Source organism: Porites lutea, chromosome 8 (assembly GCF_958299795.1).
Source record: "Porites lutea chromosome 8, jaPorLute2.1, whole genome shotgun sequence".
NCBI lineage: Eukaryota > Metazoa > Cnidaria > Anthozoa > Scleractinia > Poritidae > Porites > Porites lutea.
In genome coordinates this window covers 14,642,358-14,664,127 of record NC_133208.1, presented here as the reverse complement: position 1 = coordinate 14,664,127, position 21,770 = coordinate 14,642,358, and the positions used below count along the sequence as shown (strand labels likewise).

General features: G+C 40.5%; 1 protein-coding gene across 1 annotated transcript in view; it reads left to right on the top strand.

Moving 5' to 3' along the window:
• The window catches only part of LOC140945229 (uncharacterized), a 46,638-nt gene extending 24,868 nt beyond the window's left edge, over positions 1-21,770 (top strand). The window contains exon 4 of the mRNA XM_073394281.1: positions 20,872-21,770. Coding sequence (XP_073250382.1) covers positions 20,872-21,770 — 899 coding nt within the window. The remainder of the gene's footprint in view (positions 1-20,871) is intronic.

Sequence of the window (21,770 nt, the reverse complement as noted above, 5' to 3'; positions counted from 1 at the left end):
ATGGAAATGAAACATAAACCCTTTGCCGACTCAGAAAATATTGCGAGAAGCTAAAGTTTACCACCCGAGAAACATTTTAATGACGGCCTATAATCTATTCTTACGGGAGGAATGAAATTATTTGTAATTATGTCGATCGAACAGTATACTATCTTCCGTCTATTACTGTGTAGTCGGCAGGAACATTACACAAAACGGCGTCAGCAACGAGGTTCGATGTGATAAATTAAGTACATTTACTTACCTGTGATAAATTAATGTTTACTCAATGAGAATGATTTAATCCCAGAGAAACTACGATTTCCGAAACAGGAACATTTGGAATTCTTGGACATCAGTAACTACAACCGACTTATAACAGCTTCATTTTAATAGCGACTTGATTCTGAAATAATAAACCGTGAGATCTAACGCAAAGCTCATAGGGCACGGCGAAGGGAAGGCAACCAGAGTGTTTTGAAGTAATCTCCTCGCCCAATCTTTTCTCCGGCACTAGCCACGGGAAGTTAACCCTAGGATTCTATTTTGCTAAAGTAATGCTTTGATTTATTTAACGTACGATAATTGACTCGGTTGTGTTTTACAAACACATTTTTTTGCAACCCAAGCTTCTTAATTAAGCCAGAGAAGGGAAATTTTTGTCGTCGATTTTCATTGACAAAATCATTTGTAAGAACTAATAGACATGTGAGTTTTATAACTTTTCATTTGACGTTTTACAGCACGGATAGCTCGGTAACAAGCGGCAAGATAATTTCATTTTTACATACATATATTAGCATCGTTTGAAATTAACGAATAATACTACTAATAATAAAAACGTTTTGGTGGTGTTATCATGATTTTGGTTAAAACGATTTTGTCACACTGTATCGCTGAAAGTTTATCTCAGTACCCAAGCAATAATTGTAACTAAAGTAAATTCTATGTGAATTTCTGAAAGAAAACTAAAGCAAATCAGGGTACAGATTATAGCCCTGTATCAAAGAAAAATAATTTGAAATCACTCAATAATGATGTTGATAATAAGAGCAATAACAATAATAATAATAATCCGTCATCAGGTAACAATAGCCCATAAATGAACTGGCCACCCAAGAGAAACAGAACCAGTTAGTACAAACTGAAAATGATGAAAATTAGGTCCTGTCATCAGATAACAACAGTCCACAAATGAACTGACTACCCAAGAGAAACAAAACCAGTTAGTACAAAATGAAAATGATGAAAATTAGGTCCTGTCATCAGATAACAACAGTCCACAAATGAACTGACTACCCAAGAGAGACAGAACCAGTTAGTACAAAATGAAAATGATGAAAATTAGGTTCTGTCATCAGATAACAACAGTCCACAAATGAACTGACTACCCAAGAGAAACAGAACCAGTTAGTACAAAATGAAAATGATGAAAATTAGGTCCTGTCATCAGATAACAACAGTCCACAAATGAACTGACTACCCAAGAGAAATAGACCCAGTTGGTACAAACTGAAAATGATGAAAATTAGGTCCTGTCATCAGATAACAACAGTCCACAAATGAACTGACTACCCAAGAGAAATAGACCCAGTTGGTACAAACTGAAAATGATGAAAATTAGGTCCTGTCATCAGATAACAACAGCCCACAAATGAACTGACTACCCAAGAGAAACAGAACCAGTTAGTACAAAATGAAAATGATGAAAATTAGGTCCTGTCATCAGATAACAACAGTCCACAAATGAACTGACTACCCAAGAGAAACAGAACCAGTTAGTACAAAATGAAAATGATGAAAATTAGGTCCTGTCATCAGATAACAACAGCCCACAAATGAACTGACTACCCAAGAGAAACAGAACCAGTTAGTACAAAATGAAAATGATGAAAATTAGGTCCTGTCATCAGATAACAACAGTCCACAAATGAACTGACTACCCAAGAGAAACAGAACCAGTTAGTACAAAATAATAATGATAAAAATTAGATTTTGCCATTAGATAACAAAAGCCCATAAATAAACTGACTACCCAAGAGAAACAGAATAATAAAGCTAAATGTTTTCTTTAAATTGAAGTGACCAGAAAACAGAAATACCTCACTGTATTGGGAATAATTTAACTAAAAACAAACTTACCTCAAGTCTAATATCACTAATATGTAACTTAAGTCCGTTTTAGTCTGACCTCTACCTTAAAGAAAAACAGAATTTACAAGGCCATCCGGTGGAATGCTTTTCTGGCGTAGAAGACCAGTGATCAAACGGACGTGGAAGCGACGTACACAGTAGCCGGCATCATGTTGAATTCCACTACGGCATAGGCCGATTTGGCGGGTTCAAGTTCCCGCGTTGCCACGTCTTTCGTCAGGAAATCTCCTAAATATGTCATTTTTGGAGAAACCCGTCGGACGGACTCCACATATTTCTTTTTTGAGTGCATGCCAAAGCTTTTGGGGGTTGTAACCCTCGACAGACTCGAAATGGGAAACGAAGACTCATACCGTCGACGGTCGCCTTCACTTCAAATGGTTTCGAAATCAAAACCACAGCGCTTTTGAACTTTGAAAGCCTAAGGTAGAATATTAATTAATTAGTAAGAATTTAACTCGTATACATCGCATGATCGCCGCCTGACCCTCAAAAAGAAAAAAAATCGTACATGTACGCTGCCGTCCATTCATTTGAGCGGCACTGGAAACAAGTTTTTTGCGGTGCTTTGTCACACACGCACGTCGTGTCTCAAGAGGGATTTTCTGACTCCGGCACTCGAGTATTTAATATTTCCACATGAAATATGGGTTGCTCCTTCAAAAATTTTATCAAAGTGACAAAGGAAATATAAAATACTTTAACGTAATGTCTTTTAAGCCTGGCGTGCCCCGTCCAAATCACCGGCAGTCCGATCTGGATTTGTTTATCGGTTTTACAGACCAACAGTAAGTCTAAATTCATGTAAATTACTTTCTACGGGTGAATGAAGCGAGCTTTTATTTTTAAGAAGATACATTTCGAATGATCAAAATCTTTTTCATTTTTAACAGAAAGGTCACGCCGCAAAAAAAACCGTTGCGTGGGATGCTGGCTCCTCGCCTTGCCTCGCCCTCAAATGACGCGTCTCTCGCGGATACTTGGCGTCTGGTTTACTTATTATGTTCCGGTCTTAATTAATTTTATGACACCAAGCAAACACCTTTCTATCGCGTACCAGGGCATCAATTTACGGCGCCTGCTGAGATTTTTTTTCTTGAGCAAAGCTCCTCATGCCTCATTCAATAGGCATTTAATTCAAAATAGCAACCTCTTCTTTAGGTAACATGCCGCAGTTTATCTGTTTATACATGAGTAAACTAAAAAGAAATGGTGAAAGAGTTCACGGCTAACCGGAGGCTGTTAACCGCCTTGGCTTTCGGACTCGGTGGGTACACGTATTTGCCCGCAATGCACACCTGCTACCACATCACGGGAAATTACTTTATGGGAGGAGATCGTGACTGCTAAGGAAATAGGTATACCAAATATTGTGAGAATGCGGAGTCTAAAGCTCCCAAGAGTCTTAACGTGGCTCTGGAGGGGCTAAACTCAGTTTGATATCACTGAACTCCGTAGTAGCACTGGCCAAAAGGAGATAAAAACCGCACAATTTGAAGCGAGAGCCGTGAACCATCATGCCACTAGCACTCAAGTTCAGAAGGACAGAATTTATAGGCTTTTTATATGATTGTAATTGAGCTTCAAAGGAAAAAGGAGAAATAATAATTCACTGGGTCCGGCACGTAAAGCCGTTGTACAAGGCACGCAGACTAGTAAGTTTACAAAGGGGACCCCAGTAACTCGAAATCTGAAGGGGAAAGAAAAACAGTTTGGGTTAGCGTATATATATATATATATATATATATATATATATATATATATATATATATATATATATATATATATATATATATATATATATATCTGTCTGTATTTATGAAAACACGGCTTCAGTGAGTGTCTAAAGGTCCTATGCTAAGTGTGTCCTTGGAACCAAGACTTTGACCCTCCCCACCCAGGACAATGGGTGACTGTCTGCACCTCCCACTAAGCTCTGCAATTATCATGATAATCATTCTCAGCAGAAGCCTGATTTAGCTGGCTAGGGCAAATTAAGACCAAGGTAGCTGCCAGTCAAAGCCTGTACTGAACACTGCTGCTTACTGAAGGGGTTGTGTCAAAACAGCCCTCTCCCTACCCCACTAGTTTTGACCCTCAGGCCTTCGCAAATTTTCTGCTCTTCACGAAAAGATTCTTCATACAGAAAATGCTCGTTTGCATTGTTTATAGTAGCTTCGATGTCCGCGTTATTCGATAACAAATGTCTCTCTCCCCCCATATCGCATTCCTCATCAATGTTACCAGTGCTCGAGTGGTAACAGATGGTGTCATAATCGACCAATAAGAGGGTATACTGGAATCCAGTATACCGGAACGACCCTTTTTTAACAATGTTTACAGGCGTTCTCTCGCTCTCGCCCCCCCCCCCCCCCCCCCTTCCCCCGTCCGGTTTTCCCTTCCCGTTTTCCCGGGGTACAAGTTAACTTGCTCCCCCACTTACCGCCGCGCTCTACTATCTGAACGCCTGGAACAGGCTACTCGGTTAACGGTTCATTAACCTGTAGAAGACTGCATTTTTGACGTCATTTCCTAAGGTAAACACAAAATGTTTCAAAATTTGGTCATCCGTAACTGGTTATGGTGAATTAAACGTGTGCTTTTAGCCAATCAGATTGGGGAAATATTTTGAATGAATAATAATTCTGCTTATTGTATTTCCAGTTTTCCCAGTAAACATTTCTTGCTGTTCAACTGATCTAAGTCTTTGAGATCCAAACTAACTTAAATTTCTATTGTTGTTAAATGCATCCCTGATGACAACTAAGGATTGAATTTTACGTATACGTAAAAGTTACATTAAATTGTACTACCTAGACTTCTCCTACATTTAGTACAGACTCTACAAACAGCGCGCAACAAAAGCAGAGTCGGATGAAATTAAATTCCTTCATCATTAAATACAAGAAATGCGAATGTCCACCTTGAACCTTTTTGTTCTCCATGGCTGCTAAGGAGGAAACAGCTGTCTCTTTTCAAGAAATTGTTGCCGGCCGTAATTTGCGGTTTCCAAACCAAGGATAGGAGCAAGTCCGTCGAAGTCACTGATATCTCTATTTCAGTGCAAGAGGAGCATGAACGAGCACAAGTCAGCGCTTGCGTTATTATTTATTTATAAAACGGTGTTGAAATGAAGAGGATGTCCTTTTGTCAGGAGCGTCTATGATCGCGCCTCTTCGAACAGTTAGCGTGTTTAACAGCCTGTTTGTGGGAGGAACGTTGCGTGACCACACAAAGTACGGCTGTGTTGCAGATTAATCATGAATAATTCCCACAGTGAAACTCCATCGCATTTTGAAATTAAACGTCAACAGTGTTATAAATCATTAAAACATTATTATAAACTGAAAATGAAGATAGGTTAGGTTTTAAGCTGTGGCCACGGTTTGCCCGATTTTTCTGTGCATTAGCTCCTAACCGTTCTCGTTTTTTTTTTCTCTGAACATTTCCCCTTCGCAAACGTAAACGTATGTGTCCCTCGTCGAAGAGGCAAAGTGAGGATATCTTTTTTAGGACTAAACGATGCAAGTAAAATCATTTTTCTCACTCAATAGTTTGGAGAAATCGGATTTCGGAAAAAAAAATTAAAAAATCGTTACGCTGTTTCTCGTTACGCGGTTACGGGGTTTACTAACAACCCACAGAGAGATATTTGCAATCACCTTTTGGAAGGGAAAAAACTCGTCAAAAGGTTTAAACTTCAACAGAAATGAAGAAAAACCTCAAAAGGTCCTCATCGTAGCATCTTTTAAAGGAGACGATGAAAAAGTACAATAGGCTAGCGTCATAAACACCTTCATTTAATGGCTGCAATCGCTTAACAAGCTTCAACAACAGTTGATCAGTTAACAGTTGATCGTGTTTATCGTCATGACAACGAAATTTTTCAGGGGTTGTACTCGGTAGCTGACTCGAAATAAACAACAGACAACAACAACAACAACAACAACAAAAACTGAACCGCTTAAACAGACATTCAAAAACTGGTGTAGAAACCGGTAAAAAAAAACACAGTGGCATCGCCAAGACTCTCCGCATTGTAAATATTTCTGTTCGATGGATATAAAAAGAATTATCCTGTTTCAGTCTAAAAAGATTTTCTCTTGAAAGTCCAGGGAAATTAAATGACATCGACGAGCAAAATTAATATCTGGCGCTATAATTGAGTACTGCAGTAGCCTGCGTATCAGGCCCTTGAGAAATATGGTTTCTAAGCTGTCCATTTCTGTTGGTCAGCGAAACGAACGAGAGAGAACGCGCAAGCAAGCGGCAAAGCAGCTCTTCATCTCGCGTCAGCCTGCGAAAGCAGCCCTTTCTACTCGCTCCTCGCCGCTTGGAACAAGCGTTGTAGAACATTTTAACCGCAAAGTTATCCAACGCTTCCCAGCTTCTTCAAGTTTGATCATTTTAACTATTGTCTTTTTTATGTCAGAATGTCAAAATTACACGAGACTGAACAATGCTGACAGGAAGATAACTTATGGAAGACACCCTGTTAAATGTGACAACGGTATCGGCCCTGGATGGTTTCGTTTTAAAGGGTCAGCTGGCACAAGAATGCCAACTTCATGTACACCTATCCACAGGTGTAGCACTGATGTTACAGGCTGGTTGAAGGGTGGTCACCCCACAGTAGCAGACGGTCAGGTCAGCAGGCGGGTGTGTTTTCACTATTCGCCAAACTGCTGTCATTGGGCAACAGACATCTTTGTGAGAAATTGCAGTTCATATTATGTGTACTATCTAAGTGGTACACCTAATTGTAATGTCCGTTATTGTGGCACTGACTAAAAACAAGGTGCAAGGAAAGTATTACACATTCTATCATTTCATTTAAGTAGGCTTCATTGTACTAAAGAAACAAAAAAGAGAAAAAATGGAAAAATTGCACTTAACTTCAATATCTGAACTTAAGAAAAGGTAGAAAAAAAAAAAACTATTACGCAGCACAACGTACAACTTGCGTTAGCAAGCAAGAATGAGTTTTCTTGAAACTTAAAATGAGAATAAATATTCTTTTAAGCCGTTTTAAAGATCAAGTAAGAAATAAATAGTGGTAATAGAACTTAACAGGAAGTAAAACTAGGTAAAATAATACCTTATAAAATTAGCAATGCTGTTTTTTGTGTCACTCGTCGCGATGAGTCCAAGAACGCCTAGCCTGCGAACCGCAGACGTATTCCCGGTCGTCGCTTCTCTCCCTAAAGAACGCCATGCACTTAATATTAAATATACTACGATGGAGAGATGTTTTAACTTAGAAGATGTGCAGAGAAGGGCGGGTTTGAATCTTGTTACTTGTTTTTATATTGATCTGTATAGGGATGCACTCTGTCAAATCGGAAACAAAATGCATAACGACTATAGGTACAGACAACTCTCACACAGCTTTGTTGAGGCAATTTCTGGATTAGGATTGGAGTCTCTTTGAGAAATAAACGTACAGTTTAGTGAAATACCTGTCACATGCGTGTGTTTTTATTGAGTGATGACAAGGTTATTTGCACGCTGGCGTCATTTTCCAGTTCTCTCTACCAGAATCCTCTAAACCCCAGATTAATACATGAAGCGTTTTACCGATTCAGAAGCCCATCATTTGATAGGCTCCTGACTGATTGAGCTAAACCCAGGCCAGACGGTGGAGTTTACTGTGTGAATCAAGTGTGCAAGTCGCGAAGCACTCTTGCGAAGGAAATGAAACGTCAATCGTATACTTGCACGGCCGTGCTGAAAGTGAGAAATACAACGAATCGAATCTAGAAAGAAAATCGAGAATAACCAAGGTCAACTAGGAATCAAAGAAAAAATTTTTTGACCCCGGCGAAATTTAAACAGGCTGTCATACTAAGAATGACAGCCTGCTCTCTCCAGGTCTTCGTTACAGATCTCCCGTCATTAGCCGTTTTGGGAACTTAATCTTAACGCACATCTTTCTCGGCCACCTTCCAATTCTCCTGCCATATAAAAACCCCGAGCTAGTTCATGCAGCTGTTAGACAGCTGGCCCCAGTTGTTCAAAAGGTGGACAGCGCTATCCGATAGATAAATCTCTATCCAGTGGATAGCGCAATTGGTTTTTCAAATACTTATCCACTGGATAGTTATTTACCTAGTGGATAGCGCTATCCAACGTTTGAACAACCGGGCCCTGGATTTCAGTCGAGTCGCTGGGGTATACTAAATACCCATCAATCCTTTCCCAGCCTTACCTCATTGGTATCTCCCCGAAAGCTATCTTCATTACTAATAACCCCCGAGGGGAGGGGGAGGGGGGAAGTTACTTGAGGGCAGGTTGGGCGTAGGTGAACCGCCAAGGCCTTCCAACCCTGACCTTGTTTAAGTCAAAATCCGTTTTTTAATGACCCTGTTAAAGACAGTAGCCCAAATGCCCTTTTTAAGGAGATAGTATAAAAGAAAAAATACAAAGTATATGGGGAAAAAAATATATTTATTTAATTTGTTTTTGAGTCACATACAAAAAGATGTTTTTGAGATTACTGAAAGAACAAAATATGATTATTTTAAAAACTTCTTTTCACACGTATATTGCACCCCGCCAAACTTCACACCATGTTTAATGTTTCGGGTCTAAAAAGAAACCCTGTTCAAGATGCTCAATAGTGAAATTATATACCCTGTTTAAGACTCAAGACCCTGAAAACTATACCCTGTTAAGCAGCACATACCAGTATAGGCCAAATACCTCCCCCCTCCTCCTCCCCTTCGGGCTAATAACGCTGCCCAAATAAATAAAGTCAGCAATGAATTCAAGTTTACTCACAGGTGGCCCAAGCTCACGTTACGAGGAAAGAGTGACGCGTGACGTTTGTGGTGGACGAGCTGGTGCGTGTCGCGTTACGTTAGGCGGGCGACCGTTGAAAATAAGAGACTTTGTATGAGAAATCAGGCTTATGGCTGGTGTACGACGACCTGCGCATTTAATACACAAAGGGAACACACTATCATCTCTTGGAATAAATAGACGTAACGAAGCTCACTGATATATGATACCACCTAGTCTCCTATATCAATAACAATCCATTGTTTTTATTGTCACATTTTCAAATTCTTATTTGTAACGAACTTTCAGTTTTATTTTCATTTTTCTTTTAGCCCCTGAAGAAGGTTTGTTTTCAAACCGAAATATTGGGCAATTTGTTTAAATATATATTTTGTTTGTTTTATTCTTCTGTTTACTTCTTCATCGCCTTGCCGTAAGGATCAGTTTGCCATTTTATATTTTTCTACAAAAAAAGTTCAGCGATCGATCGCTGCGATCATATAGCGATCATATGGAAACCACTCTCCAGCGATCACAGCCACAACAGTTGCTGAGATAGAACTTTTTCTATCTCAGCGATCGTTGTCGCTGCGATCGCTGGAGAGTGGTGGCTCTGATCGGTGCGATCGCTGAACTTTTTGCATGACACGTGTTCAGTCTGATCTGTCGCCATATTGGTTTCTCCTTAGGACCGAGTCCTCTGGCGAGTGAGTTTCGCGCGGGAGCTTCCACAGCACTCGTCTCGCGTTTCTCGAGTACTCGTAAAACGCGCTCTAGTGCGTCAAACAAGGAGACCCGTCAACTGGATATCTTTTCAGTAATAAGAAATAGAGCATCAAGAACTCCAACTTCCCAGTTGAAACAACGCGTAGTCAACTTTTCAGACAATATTTTGACTGGCCAGACAAGCCTTCTTCAGGTTTATAGATGTTACCAGTGACGTTTAGTATTTTATTTTTTTTAAAAAAGGCAAATACTCTATTGACTCTTGTAATTCCTTTGAAATGACCTCTTAATTTCGTTTTACAGCGAAAGGAGTGTTGTTGCTGTGTTAATGTTGTTGTTCGACGACAAGGAATTTATTATTGAAAGTAGATATTTTAATTCCGCTCTGCATTGCTGGAGAAAAAAAGGAAAACGAAAATACAGGACTGGACTTTCCTATAAGTATTGAAAACTGGTTGACCCTAAGCACAATTTCACACGTGATACACATTATTTTTTGCATTCTCAGTGTGTAGTTGTGTTTTGTTGCTGTCGTTGTTGTTGTTGTTGTTGTTGTTGTTGTCTGTTTATTTTCCTTTTTTCAGTGTGGTTCGTTTTCCGTTTCATCCTCAGTTTCAGTCTTTTTCCGTTTCATCCTCAGTTTCAGTCTTTTTCTGATGCTCCATCTTCTTTTTTTTTCGCCTTTTATACTCGTGATTTTGTTACTTATATTTTTGAAACCCCATTTTTTTGTGTGTGCACAAATCGTCCTTCCAGCCATACGAAACGGTACGTACGTCATGTATGGGACATATATTGTACCAACTTTACTTCACTTCTTCTTGTTAGCTTGTTACTGTTACCTTTCCAAGAAGGGTTACCCTAGCACTCGCAAATTTCTTCTTTTTTACACGACGTGTTTTCAGGGCAGGTAGCGGTTACCCTTGCGCCTTCAGTCATGCGCCTGGTTATTTGCGTGTCTCGCGCGTTTTGCTAGACGGACCAAGAACAAAGAGAGACTGGTCATAGACATCGTAGACTAGTTAACCACAGCTAAGTAACCCCGGTACGGCTGGGACCCTGGAACTCTTAGCCTATACCAGAGCTAGTTCAGCTGAATTTTGCTATACCCTATACTAGACTAAACTCCCCAAATCCTCCCCAATCATAGAGCAGCTTTTAAGCTGAGTTGCGTAAATTTAAACTTGCCGATTTGATATTTTTTTATATTTTTGAGTGGCAATTTGAGGTTTTCAGACTAAAATCTACAACCAATTGATCAGTTTCCTGGAAATTGATACCCTATTCTAGACCTAAACTCTCCGATTTATAAACCCTATCCTAGAGAAAATTATTTGGATATCATTACCTTCACAGCGGCACATACCTATATGAGCAGTACCCCCGGGCCTTAACCCGCCTGCTAGGATAACCCTAGCACCTACGTTGCGAAAAGAACAAGTAGCGTCTATAACTGCGATGATCTTCTTTCACATAATTCTTCACCCCGCAGTTCTCATATATGATTTTCATACATTCATCACTTCATCATCATCCTTTCACGGGTTATATATACAAACCAATTCAACGGCCTGCTCCCAGTTGCTTCGTTAGCTCAATTGGTAGATAACCTTTCAGTGATCCTCAGTTCGCTCCCTTTGCCCCATCGCTTCATGCTCAGTAGGGTAGTTCATTAACTTTTATTTCATGATACTCAGATGCCAGCGGCTGTAAAATCATAAAAATGAACGTACAGTAAGAAAGGAAAACTGTCGAAGGACGGGCTTCTGAGTTCGACTTCATCCAAGTTTATTTTTCACAGTGACATACGAGACTCACGGAAATATGACACTTTTCGCGGGAAACAAGCCGTGCTATTTATAAATGTAAGAGTTGACTCAAGAATTGAAAGTAATCAAGATGGAGGCTCAAAGTAATGGGCTCCTGATGTGTCGTTGTTTTCTATTGGCTGTTACGAGTCTTTCTCTATAAATAAAAATGGGATGAATATTACTCACTTCCATTTTAAAAATTGAATTAATTCATAAAACTTTAAAAAACACGACACCCTTTCTACGTTCTCGGACATCCGTCATCAAGTTAAAGAGACAATAAATTAAGAAATTTTCTGTGCAAAAATTTACTTCCCATGCGTACACCTTTAAAATCTCACGCTACACCCCTGAATTAAGGGATCTATCACCTACATTATCACGCCGATTGTATTGAACGCATACCTAAAACATGTTTAAAATCGGGGGGGGGGGGGGGGGTACCTTTTGACCAATATAGGGCCAAGGTCAGTTGAGAGGGTCTGAATGGGGGAATCCACTTGTCGGTTGTCGGTTAAAATTCAGTTACTTTGTCGGTAGTCGGTTAAAATTTTCGATCTTTGTCGGTTGTCGGTAAATGTCAGTTAAAAGGTAAAAATGCACGTTAATTATTAGCAGTTGTTTTGTATTTCCTGACCCAGTTTCAAGAATTTGATCCTTATAAAACGAAATAATACATCATTTTATTGCACTTTTAAAACTTCATTTTATTTATTTCTGTATTGATCATTGATTTCACCTTTGTTTCCCAATATAGTACCGATAAAATCACCAAAGCTTTTGTTGTAAATGGGAACTTGGTTTCCTTACTGATTACAGGGCACAATAAAAAGTAACCAAAAGAGGTTAACTGGCCCACTCTAGGGGTGACAGACTGTTCATCTATACCGGCGTGAAACCGTGTGTTGACCAAATATTATGGCTTTCATGATCACGAGCATGCCCCTTTATATGATTTCCCGCTTTCTTGTAGGAAATAAAACTGAGTCGTTCTTTAAACATTTGGCAACGTACAACGTAGTGATTGGTTTTGATTTCCACTTTTCCAAAGCTTCTTTTAAACTGATGGACACTAATATTTGGTATTTTGTCACGAAAGGCGCGGCTTTCCTCTCTGTGAGTTATATTTGTCATAGCGCCTTTTCTTTCAAATTGTGTGGGTAGCCTCTGTTCATCACGGTTTTTTACAAATTGAAATACTCCTTTCCTCAAACGTTTCTTCAGAGGAGTTTGTTTCGGCATGGGAGGGTTTCCGTTTGTTTAAATTTAATGTGCCTCAACATCGAGAATAGCTTTTTCGTTGAATCTTGCATGTGCCTTTGTATATTTGTAACCGTGTCTACAAACACAGTCTATGTGTCAGATACTTCGGCCATGAATTCAATATTACGGTGATGTAAGTTTCACTGAAGTTTGCCTTTTCGAAGAAAGGTACGATGTCTGATTTTAGCATGTCCCAAAGATCTAGTATGTAGTGTTACCAAACCGTTGGTTTAAAGAATGTTTTGCTTACTGAGAATTTTTGTTTCAATATATGCGAAGAAAATATTGGCAAAGGAAACTGATGTATTTTTGGCCATTGCGGTTCTGTGGTGCTTTCCACTGAAGTGGAATGAATTTTCTTTGAGAATTAATCTAAGCATTCCTCGCAGGTAATATGTAGGAATAGAAGAGTTGTCCTTGTAGAAATTTTTATACGCTCTGCAAACTACTCGTTTTATGATATATTTGCCGTGAAGTCCACCGAAACAAGAAATGTTCGATTTTTCGCCTTTTTTTCAAAATATGATTTATATAGTCGGTATAACTTCCTTGATTTTGATATGGGTTGTAGCAATGTAACAAAGAAGGAAATTCTTTCCGTTTGACCAACTGATAGGTCATAAATTTAATATGCTAACTTTCTAAGGTAGGAAAAATACAAAGTTCTCTTCTTAATGGAAACAAATATCGATCAATTAATGTCGGTTCATGTCGGTAGTCGTTAATATTTTTCCTGTCATTAGTCGGTTATTTTTTTCGCGTTTTGTCGGTAGTCAGTAATATTTTTCGCCCTTTGTAGCTAGTCGGTTAACCCCATTCACACCCTCAGTTTAGGGAAAAGCTCGTTAGCCCAAAAATAAGCCGTTTCCCCCGGCCCCACCTCTAAATTCGCTACTGTATAAAGAAACCACCCGTTTTCTGCGTAGTAGGCATTAACTAAAAGGGAAAGGGGATGGAGGAGAGCGCGAAGAGTGGAAGTGGTCTTTTTTTACGCTCAGATTCTGAGCGTAAAAACAGTGATTGGTCAGAATAAATTAACTGTCAAGCTTGGACTTAATACTTTGTTCCGATTGGCTGAAATCTATATCATACCATTTGAGTATCCACATCATATACCTTTTGAGTATATTAAATTTGATCGACCTATATCGCGTTTTCGCGCACATGTGTCAAGTCAATTATGGCGCGGGCGGAAGTGGGAAGAGATTCGAGTTTGTTTTTCAAGAGTTGTTGTCAGAATTAGAACTGAAAAAAAGGCCTAAAGTTTACCCTGAAAGAAGAGCTGAAGACCGCAGTGAAACATCTTTTTGAAGAAAGAAACCTTGTGGCGGTTTTATGTAATGTACGTATGCCACAAATATTGCCTATGGTTAAAAAATCCCCTGGTTTGAAACCCGGTAGAGCTGGCCCTTTATATGTTCAAGGTGATCTCATGATTGAATTGCACTGTGTATCCTTACTGGGCAATTAACTTCTGGTTTAGCGCCCGCTATGTTAAAAATTGTGCTTTTAACGTTTTCATTTTAATTTGGGTCCCAACCAGTATTTAGGGTCCCAATAGGCCAGGATTCTTCAATAATCCCGTAATCCCGACCCAGAATTTCGTGCAATCCCGAGGGTTATTTTTGGCATCCCACCTCCCACGCATTTCAATCCCGAAACTCGTCCCGATTTTGCTTTTAAATCCCGAATCCCGAGCTTCAAATAAGGGAATCCTGGGTCACGGGAAACCTGTTGAGGGCCCTCAGTTGGATATGTGCGCACGTAGCGAATCAGGTTTAATTAATTTTTTCTCCACTTTGACATTTGAGCAAAGCAAAAAAAAAACATCGTTTCCGGTTGTGCTGCGTTCGGTAATATTTTGATTCAAAAAAGGTATGTCAAGATTTTGACTTAAAGAAACTTATAGGGGTCAAACAATTGCTGAATACTTAGCGCGTCGTACGTTTAGTATAATATGGCAGTGTTAAAAGTTTACAGAGTACTCAGTATATGGTGAGTAATACTTGGGCTAATTACAAGTATATTTCTTGCAAAGCTTAACACTGAAGAAAAGTTTTGCAGTCGTGGGTTGCTTCGCGTAGAAGTAAAAAAAAGGCCTTCCATATTGAGTGAGTCCAAGAGCCATAATGGCTCTTGGTGAGTCAGCAAGTAATAGAGAGAAAAACTTAATTTTTTTGGAGAAATTTGTAAATGAAAGATGAAACTGACCAAGGAAACTGTCAGCACCTGCTTGAATTAACTACTTTTCTTTAATGTTTAGCAGTCGAAACCGACGATTCCGACTTATACCTTTCTATTTTCCGACAAATTAAGCGATAAATTGTTTGTACGTGGCCTGATAAACGACAATTACCCACCCTTGTGATTAGCCGATAGTAGGGCGCGTGCGCGTGGGGGTCACGAATGGGATCGGATATAGTCAATTGAAACAAACAGTTTGAATCGCAATCATCACAAGAAACAAACATGCTGAGGTATAATATATTTAAATAAGGTTCTATGAGTGATAGTTTTCATATCATTTTATTTCTCATTTTCATCGTTTTTTCGTTTCCTACGTGCATTACATGGCTGCCGGTACCCTTTTCTTTAATTACATCTCTCTCTCTTCTTTAGAATCGTCTGCTTGCTCTGCTTTAATTTAATGAGAAAATCACCCTGGATGCCCAAGCTATTTTTTAACTCCGAGTTTCGAAGGAAAAGTTATCGGCTGAAATTTATTGCAGGAAACTCAGAAGCAGGTAGCCGGAAACCGGCCAAATAACCCTGCACATCCGCACAGTACCAAAACTCGCATAATTTTAAAGATGCTTTAAAGAACGCGGTAAAGTCTTCAGGCAGTTTCAAGGTTAGTAATTTCACTAGCTATAACGGCAGATTAGGAGCCCATAAACCGGGAGTGAGTAACTCTTATACTAGGCCTATGTCACGGCGTTTTCACTGACCTATTTATTTTTAGATACATTTTAGAGTCCTTTTTCTACGGAATTTTAGATCCCCGCCATTCATCAGCGCATTGTAAATATATGATACCACAAAGGAAAACTTGACGTTATTAAAAGGTTAAAGATGAAATTGTCAGGGGTTTTGGTTTTGGTTTATGTCGGACATGAAAGATATTCTAAAATTTGCCCCAAAATCGTTCAGATATTTGATTTGCTCAGGTAAGAAGGTAAGGTATTTACAAGCGAAAGTAGCGGGAAAAGGGGCAACAAACTGAGTGCACAATCTGTGATCGCTGTTTCTCGTTTTATGAACCGTAAGAGCACGTAAAGTGCAAATACTTGATTTTTCTACCGTATCATGCCGAAGGTTTGAAGACATAAATGGTTTACTGCATTTTCCAATAATATGAGACCTCCTCAAACTAAAAATTTTAATCAACGGTCACGTTATTAACTTTTAAGGACATCTTTGGTAGCGAAGGGGTGCTTACCAGCCCGGGGAGGCGGGGGGGGGGGGGGCAATCCCTATAATGACATATACGGGGGGGACTGCCCGAAAGAGGTAAATTTTTCAGGGGTCAGGTATGTCAAAGGGTATAGGGAATTTCTCTAACTGAAGTATACGAAAGGGTAGGAATATCTATCATTTCAGCATTGAAAAGACGCACCTTATGGCGGGGTACCATTTTTCAACCGGAAAGTATGCGAAACAGTAAATTTCCGATTACAAGCCCCGCGGGGCTTATACAACTTCGTGCGGGGTTTTAGGAGGGCATATAAACAAGGGGCTTACTATTTACTTACTATTTTGATCAGCTTAGCCTGCGGAGACCAATCGCCGCTATGGGGAAAAATAACAAAAATCGGAATGAAAATCGGCGAGTACTTTCAGTCGGGTTGATCCTCAACATTTACTTTGGACAACCGTTATCTGCCCATCCCCTAGTTTGAGGAACTGTTTGAGGAGTGCCTAGTCCCCGTACGGCGTTTTCCCAGGCCGTCTAGGCCAATGCATTTCGGTGACGTCTTCGAGACGAACACGCGTGCTAGGATCACGTGACCCGAAACGTATTGACCGCGCGGAATAATGAGGCCTAGGGACTAGGCAACTTCGGTCTGACATTTGCCGCTTACCTTTAGCGTGATTTTAAATCTCACTGATAACCGAGGTTGATAACGGTTACATAAGGGGAAACTGCTGTACTGCCCTTGCGCGCCTTTTTGGTCCGCATACAGTCCTCTATGAATGGTGTGGTTATAATCAAATATCGACCCTGCTCGCCATAAAGCCTCCAGTAGCTCAGTGGCTAGAACTCAGAGGGCCGTGAGTTCGATTCTCACCTGGAGCTCCGAATTTTTTCTGAGCTATTCTTCTACCAGACCTCTCGATCCGCGGCGCTGACCGCAAGGATGACAGGCCTGCAACATCTCGTTTCGCGGGGACGGAAAATGGTTTGGACAAAGCAAAACTTTCGGTCAAAAAAACAAAATTTCGTTGAACGAAGCGAATTTTGGTCCATTCAAAACGAACTTTTGCATCAATACGTCGTCTGATCTTATGCTGCCTAGTTTGGTTTCGGTTTACTACCTCGCTCGAGAAATTTCGCCGACAATCGAACAATCGGATGCACCAAAATTTCATGATATTTCGTCTCACGCGAAAGTTTACCTTTGTAATTTGTTAGCTCGAATTTCCCCAAAATTCGGCCGCTCTCATTACTCTCATGGGTCCAGAAGAGTTTTGTTTTTTAACGTATTATATGAACTGCTCTTTTACCGTCGTACCTTGTAAAATATACATCCCCGTCGCTAAAAGTATGAAAAACAAAATAAGTAAGCCTGGTGGGATCTTTATGGGTCCATCTGGAATTAATTTCCGGAACGATATCTCATTATCGACGCCGAATTAAATCGCCATTTGAAAAATAGTCAACCGCTAGCCATTTGATCATGGGCGCAAACCCCTTGCCCGAAAGGCAACGAGGAAACGCGAGGTGCCAAGCAGAACCATTAAAGGGCAAGGCAATTCCGTATTATTTACTGTTAGCCGATATTAGCATATTGCGAACCCTCGGGCCCAGTTTTGTGGTATTTAGGTTGCTTTTCTGTGCATCAATGCAGCATGCACTTACAACTGATTTTGCCATTTTTATTTTTAGGCGTTGTGTCCAATAATAACATGAAGCTGATCCAATTTGTTACGATTTTTTTTGCTTCTGTCATCAATCTCCAAATGCCTCTACGTGTACACAAAATGACGATCCCTGCGGTTACTTCCAGCCGTTTTATGAAATGGCGCTAAAAGGACATGTCTTCCAGACGCTAAAAGTTCCAAGTTCACTTTATTGTTTAGAAGCTTGCAAGCACGAGGCAAGATGCCAGAGTTTCAACCACGTCATGGGAAAGGACATCTGTGAGCTCAACAATCGCACAAAAGAAGCAAGACCAGAGGCCTTCATCTCAGACGTTACCAAGTTGTACTTGAAAAAGCCTAAGAATAGAGGTAGATCCTAGAAGAGTCAATTTACTGAATGACACATATAAAGATCCCGGGCGATTCTCCACCCATCCCTCCCTTTATTCAATATTTTTCCTTGAGTGTTAAGCGAGGATGTTAAAGTTGGGTTCTGTTATGGGAGGAATACTGAGGTGGCAGTTCTAGAGTCTCTAAAAGACGCCACTATGAGACGGACACCTCCCCCAAACGTACACCTGGAGTTGGGCCTCACCTTCGTACCTCAGTCATCTTCTTTGCCGCGGCTCTATAACACGGACAGAGTACAACTAACTAGCTGAGATGGACACTAAATGGCATTGAGTCCCTCTCTCCGCCGCAGAGCTGAGGCTCGCGATGTGTAGCAACAATTGAAGATTTGTCTTTTTCACCTTTGACGTTATTTACAAATATTCTTTATTTTCTTTTCTCATTGCTTTTTACTTGTTATCAGGTGATATCTGGTTGTAATAGAGTTAATTTAAGACTTGTCTTGTCTAAAAATAGTAAGTGCACAGTGGACGATGAGAGGATAAAAAAAGCGGCAGCCCGGCCTGTTGTTCTGTCTTTCGCATTCTTATGGTCCACTGCGCGCTTTCTTATTTTCCTCTCCCCAGCCTCCTCACGACGCAAGGAGGCTTCTGCAGATGAAAGAGCCGTAGTAGGGACTTTAAGCAGCGACATTTTTGAGCGATAAACGTCAACCGGAAGTTAACCTTTTTCTCTTTTTATATGCCTTGACGCTACCACATTGGTATTGCTAGGTGTCTTCACTCTTAAAGAGACGTTTTGCCCAAAAGTTTGTTCAAAATCACGGCTCGACAGTGCAAAAAGTTCACTTCCGATTGACGTGTCGCTCAAAAACGTTGCTGATTTTAAAAACTCGCTAGTCACAATGGTGGCTTACTTAGTATGAGTTGACTAAAACGGTACGGAAAAACGGGCAACAAAAAACGCGAAACTTGTTTTGCAACATTGCTGCAAAACGAGTTAGATAGCGATGTTGCGCGTTTTACCACCCTTGCGCAAACCAGTTAACAACCTGATTAGTTGCAAGACAGGTTTCATGTGGGTGGTAAAACGCGCGACATCGCTATTCAACTCGTCTCGCAGCAGTGTTGCCAAACATGTTGCCCGTTTTTTGTTGCCCGTTTTTCCGTATCTTAAAGCTAAAGTGTAAGGTAACGTTATGTCGTGTTCTCTTGTGGTTTACCATTTTTCGCCACTAAGGTAATAAATGAAACTAGGCACCTTAATTTTCTTCCTTGAATACTGAGAAAATTCTATGTACTCGGTTTTCCTTCACAGAATAACACACAACGCAAAATCAAAGGGAAGGGAATAATCATTTTAAATATGTGGAATAAGCCTCCACACTCTTTTAAAAACTTGCACTTCATTCTAGGTTCGTTTCCAGCTGATACCCACTCGGATTAAATGGGAAGAGTTTTTTTCCACCTAGATTTGACGCGTAAATTGTAAGCTAATTAAGATGTGCTAAACGTTACTTCTTTTGACAGTGGCCACTGAATCCATTCCTGAACTTCCAGCTGCAAGCTGCGAGGAAATAAAGATGAGTGAGGGACAGGTTGTGGCCAGTAAAAAATACTGGATGATCTGTATAAACCAGGATATGGCTGTACTTGCTTACTGCAATATGACGACGGGAGGTGAGCTTAATTACCTGCGAACCTTTCCGAGCCAGCACACTATTCTCTACAATAGCGAGAAAATGCCAAAATTTGTCGGACGTAAGATTAGAAGCATGCACAATCGATTGTTTTTTTATTATTATTATCCGGGATATTCACTCCTGTGTGATGACGTCAGGTAAAACGTGCTCGTGGACGAGATCGAGAGATTTCGAGTAAATGTCCAGGGTGCAAGCAGATTATAAACGAGGAGAGTTTTTTTGTAATTGCTTATAACGTTATTTTATTTTAAAACAGGCTTGCCAACCCTTATTACCAGAGGTCACTTTCATCTACTTCCCTTTCTTTATTTTCAAACTGTATTCCTCGTATTTTCTTCCATCTCTGACGCCAGCGCTAACTTTCAAATTGAAACTCCTAGTTGTGTACTCGTTTTTCTTATCGGAGATGTTTGATCACAAATTGCTTAAAATGATTAATTCTGGAATTAGTGCCCCTTTAATTAAGTGTACCCGCATTCGAATAAGTGCGCTTACCTTTCACACCCCTTCTTATCCTCCCTCCTGATTTAACGGTTTCACGACAAAGTTGACTGACGAAAGCAAAGATTATTAGTAGGAAAAAACGCCATATATTACAGATTTGTTTTTCACTGATGAAGTGCTGGCACCCTAGTGTTAAATTGACTTTGAGGAAAGAGGGAACGTTTGCAATGTACAATAGGAACTTTGTCACCAACAATACTATTTAGTCATATTACCGATAACGTGAAATCAGTGGGATCTGAATGTTCGTTGTCTTCCTGATATACCCTGAAGTGTTCATTCAACAGTTTAAGGTCCCCTTTCCCTGATAAATTAACGTAATTGAAAACCTTAAATGTAGTTAACATCTTTTGGTGGATTTGCTGCTAACGAGGAGGTCTTATGTAAAGTGGAACTTGGATTTAGGGGGGAGCGTATTTTTTCTGAGACGCGAAACTTGCGAAAGTTCCACGAGTTCTTGTTGTAAGGCGTTTACCAAACCGGCTTTTTCAGTATGTATTGGTTTGTTTTAATTTTCAGTGCCTTTTATCAATTTTACAACAAAAGGATACACGGGACGATATGGTATTATTCAAAGATTCATAGTTCCCAAGACCGGTGTTTATCTGATTAAAGCCTGGGGTGCTCGAGGAGGAACACACTCGAGTAACTATGGAGATTATCCCGGAACTTACTATGGTGGAAGAGGAGCGATGAAGCAAGGAACGTTTTGCTTGAATGTAGAAACTGTTCTGAATATTGTGGTGGGTCAGAGAGGAGGAGACTCCGTGGAAGTGAAAGGAGGACAGTCTACTAACTTGACAGCAGTGCAACTGGAACTGTCTGTAGAGGACAATGCTGGTACTGGGGGAGGGGGAGGGAGCTTCGTTTATACAACAAATAACGAGCTTTTGTTAGCTGCCGGAGGGGGAGGGGGTGCGTCTAATGGGTATAACGGGGTGGATGGTCAGGCGGGTCCTAATGGCACAAGTAGTGTAGGGAACGATTCAAGTGCGATTTATGGCGGAGGGACTGGGGGACAACCTGGTCAATGTAACAATAATCCCGAGACGGCTGACTACCATGGGGGAGTGGGTGCAGGTTGGTTGGGGGAAGGGTGCGCCAGAGTCGGCCCAGAACATGGGGAAAGGGGTGGATCACGTGCCCAGAATTGGGTGGGGGGACGTGCTGGAGGAATGAATAGTGGCTATAACGGTGGGCCACCCCCTGGGGCAGTAGGAGGGTTTGGCGGTGGGGGAGGAGGTTCCGAGGATAATGGTGCATCAGGAGGGGGTGGTGGATATTCCGGGGGAGGAAGTGGTTTATGGGATTCTCAAGCCGGTGGGGGAGGGGGCTCGTACTGTAGTGGCTCAAGCTGTTTAGGTATCACTGGAGGTAATATGAATGATCACGGATTTGTCGAAATATTTGAGTTGTGA